The 2841-nt window shown below is 49.3% G+C and overlaps 1 protein-coding gene across 1 annotated transcript; it reads left to right on the top strand.

Moving 5' to 3' along the window:
- Nucleotides 1-904: 904 nt before the first annotated feature.
- K441DRAFT_676026 (uncharacterized protein) lies at nt 905-2254 on the top strand (the record flags this gene model as incomplete). Its single annotated transcript, XM_067650909.1, has 1 exon — nt 905-2254. One exon carries the CDS (start codon nt 905-907, stop codon nt 2252-2254), a length of 1350 nt encoding a protein of 449 aa, XP_067505590.1.
- Between the last annotated feature and the right edge of the window lie 587 nt (nt 2255-2841).

Genomic DNA, 2841 nt, shown 5'->3' with positions numbered 1-2841 from the left:
TTAGTAATCTAGATAGCAATTAGCCGGAATTAGTTAGACTAACTACCGCGTTACTCACCGCTGCTTATCCAAGAGGCGCATATACGAAAAGTGCAAGAAATCTTTTTTAGCGTAACAGCCACCAAACGAGTCAGCTACCTACGTGAGTCACACCAAAACTTACTAGCTTTAGCCTTTTATAACTCTACCACTATTAAAGTTATTTTAGCGGGTGGCTCGATTGGGTAGCTGACTCTAGGTGGCTGTTACGTTACTGTATATAGCTTGGTGTTGAAGCCTCTCATTAGTGCGAGTGCTCAGCGATAGGTAAGCAGCAGCGACGTGACTATGAAGCCTATATATAGAATATGTGGTAGTACATATAGCTGATCAAAAAGCTTTAATATTATCGCCGTCTATTTGATTATTGATTTCTTATTAAAATATTATCCTTATGCCGCCTAGAAAACGTTGTGCGTCTTCGACTCTAAAGCCTCTAAAAGCACCTCAAGCCTAGGAGTCTTATTTATAATCTTTTCAAGCAACGCAGTGCATACACAATAGCTTAGCGGCAGTAGTAGTGATCTACTTGGAGCGGGGTTTATTTGGAGTTCCAATGTGGATTTGGATTGGATCTACGGTTGATTTGACTCTTGGAGCTCCAGATCTAGACCCAATTCAAACCGCAGCTGAGGAGGAATAGTGTCACAAAGGATCTTGAAGCCGCCGCTAAAGTGTAAGATCCATCTGACAGGACCCCGTCTGACAGGCCTAGCTTGGTCCATTCACCGACAAAGGACGGCACGCCCCGCCGCCCCCACCCCACCAGCAGGCCACTATACGAATCCAATTCACTCTTATCCCACCAACTATCCCCTGCACGGCATCGCTGGTTGCCTTTTTCCCGCTCACAGTCCTACAAATAATGTTGTACACCCCAACACACTCCCCGCGAAGATCGATGTCTGCGTCGGAGGCGCCCGTCAAGCTCCGATCCGCCTGTGATGCCTGCTCCGTGGCGAAGGTGAAGTGCGACAAGAAGAAGCCTGTCTGCGACCGGTGTCGGACAAACAGCTTCACGTGCTCGTACAGCCCATCTCGACGACATGGGAAGCAGTCATGGGCGGAGAGGGTCGCTGAGCAACAGTACCTGAATTCTGCGATGTCGACCCCGCCGACGACGACGCCCCTGATGACTCCGTCCCTATTTCCATTCCCTTCGCTCTACGGCGCGAATGACAGCTTAGGATTTGGTCTGACGCCGCTTGGCTTGACGCCTGCGGCTAGTCAGCCAGGCCCGCTCGACCAGATGATGGGTGCGGATGGCGGAGACGGACAGGGTGCCGATTACTCAACGCTTGTCGGCTTCGACACGCTTGGAGATGGGCTCGATTTCCTCTCGCACTGGACAGGCGTGGGCTCTGGAGTGGACTTGCGCAGCGGCTCCGAGACTTCAGAGACGCAAGTCCACGGAACAGGCCCGAATAGCACCTCGAATAGCATCTCGGCTGGCGAAACCTCAACTCCAACGACTTCCCCAGAAGACACGACGTCCATCTCCGAGCCCCCCCAACCTCCGATCCACGACTGCGAAGCCAAGGCATTCACCACTCTCCACTCCATCCACTACTGCACAATGCTCCACACGGACCGGCCCGGTATGCTAAAGCAGACCCGCACGAGCTCCGGAAATGTCTCGAACCACATGCCCCCGCTCGACAAAGTCCTCTTCTTTAACCGAGTCGCCATGAGCACTCTGAAAGAATTGCTCGACTGTCGTTGCGCGCAACAACCGCACCTCGCACTCCTCTACATGGCGATAATCTCAAAAGCCCTATTCTGGTATCGGTTAGCTGTTTCGCCACGATATCGGTCCATGTCCGGGTCGAACCTTATGCCAGGCTCGCCGAGCTATGGCAGCTCGAATACTTATCCGATTTCCCCAGCCAGCATGCGTTCGAAAACAACAGACCGCGCTGTAAAATCCACACCAATCCAGATCGGCGTCTTCGATCTCGAAGAGGAAGACCAGAAGGTCTTGATGCGGGGTATCTTGCTGAGAGAAGTAAGAAAGTTGGAGGGCATCGTTGATAAGATAAAGACGTTGGGTGGCGGATATACGCGCGATGATGACGGTGATGACGAGCAGCATATGCCTAATTGGTATGGAGTCGCGGGTGGCAAGATAAAAGCAGAGGTCCACAACACGCTTAAGCAGATCAAGGAGTTTGGCGCCGGAAAAAGCGGCGCCGGTAGCGCTTGGCTCGACGGATAGACTAGGACGGATAGATCCGTACCCACATACAATTACCTCAGCGAGCTCAGACGTGATTTTTTTTGGCTAGCGGCGGAATAACAGTAGGGCCGTCCTCCTTCTCGCTCAATCATGTCTGAGAACCTTTGGCAAGCTTTATTAAAAACATAAGCAAAATCCGCAAAACGGAGATTGCGGATATCCAATTCATTCATTCACACAACGCGTTATTATTACCACATATAGTCACATTTTTTTTAAGACTAGGGCTTCTAAATGGTATAAAATTTATATGGCTATTGCTCAGTCCTAACATTAATTTCGTTAAAGTTAAAAAAACGCGTTATTAAAAGCATAAGCACATATTATATCTTATTAAATAGTCTATTAATATAGATAAAACTATACAGATATATAGATATCTACTACTTAAAGCTATTGCAACACTTAGTAGGTACTATAGTTAAGTCCTTCCTTAAAAATATCCTCCCTTGGCCTAGAGTGCCTCTGCGACTATTAGGGGGTAAGCTTTAGGCAGAGCCTCGTGCAGAGCCTTAGTAGAGCTTCGTGCAAAGCTTAATGCAGAGCTTCGTGCAGAGCTTCGTGCA

This window comes from Cenococcum geophilum (assembly GCF_001692895.1).
Source record: "Cenococcum geophilum 1.58 unplaced genomic scaffold K441scaffold_14, whole genome shotgun sequence".
In the NCBI taxonomy this organism is placed as follows: Eukaryota; Fungi; Ascomycota; class Dothideomycetes; order Gloniales; family Gloniaceae; genus Cenococcum; species Cenococcum geophilum.
The sequence above is the reverse complement of the archived record's forward strand: the minus strand, read 5'-3'. Positions and strand labels throughout refer to the sequence as shown.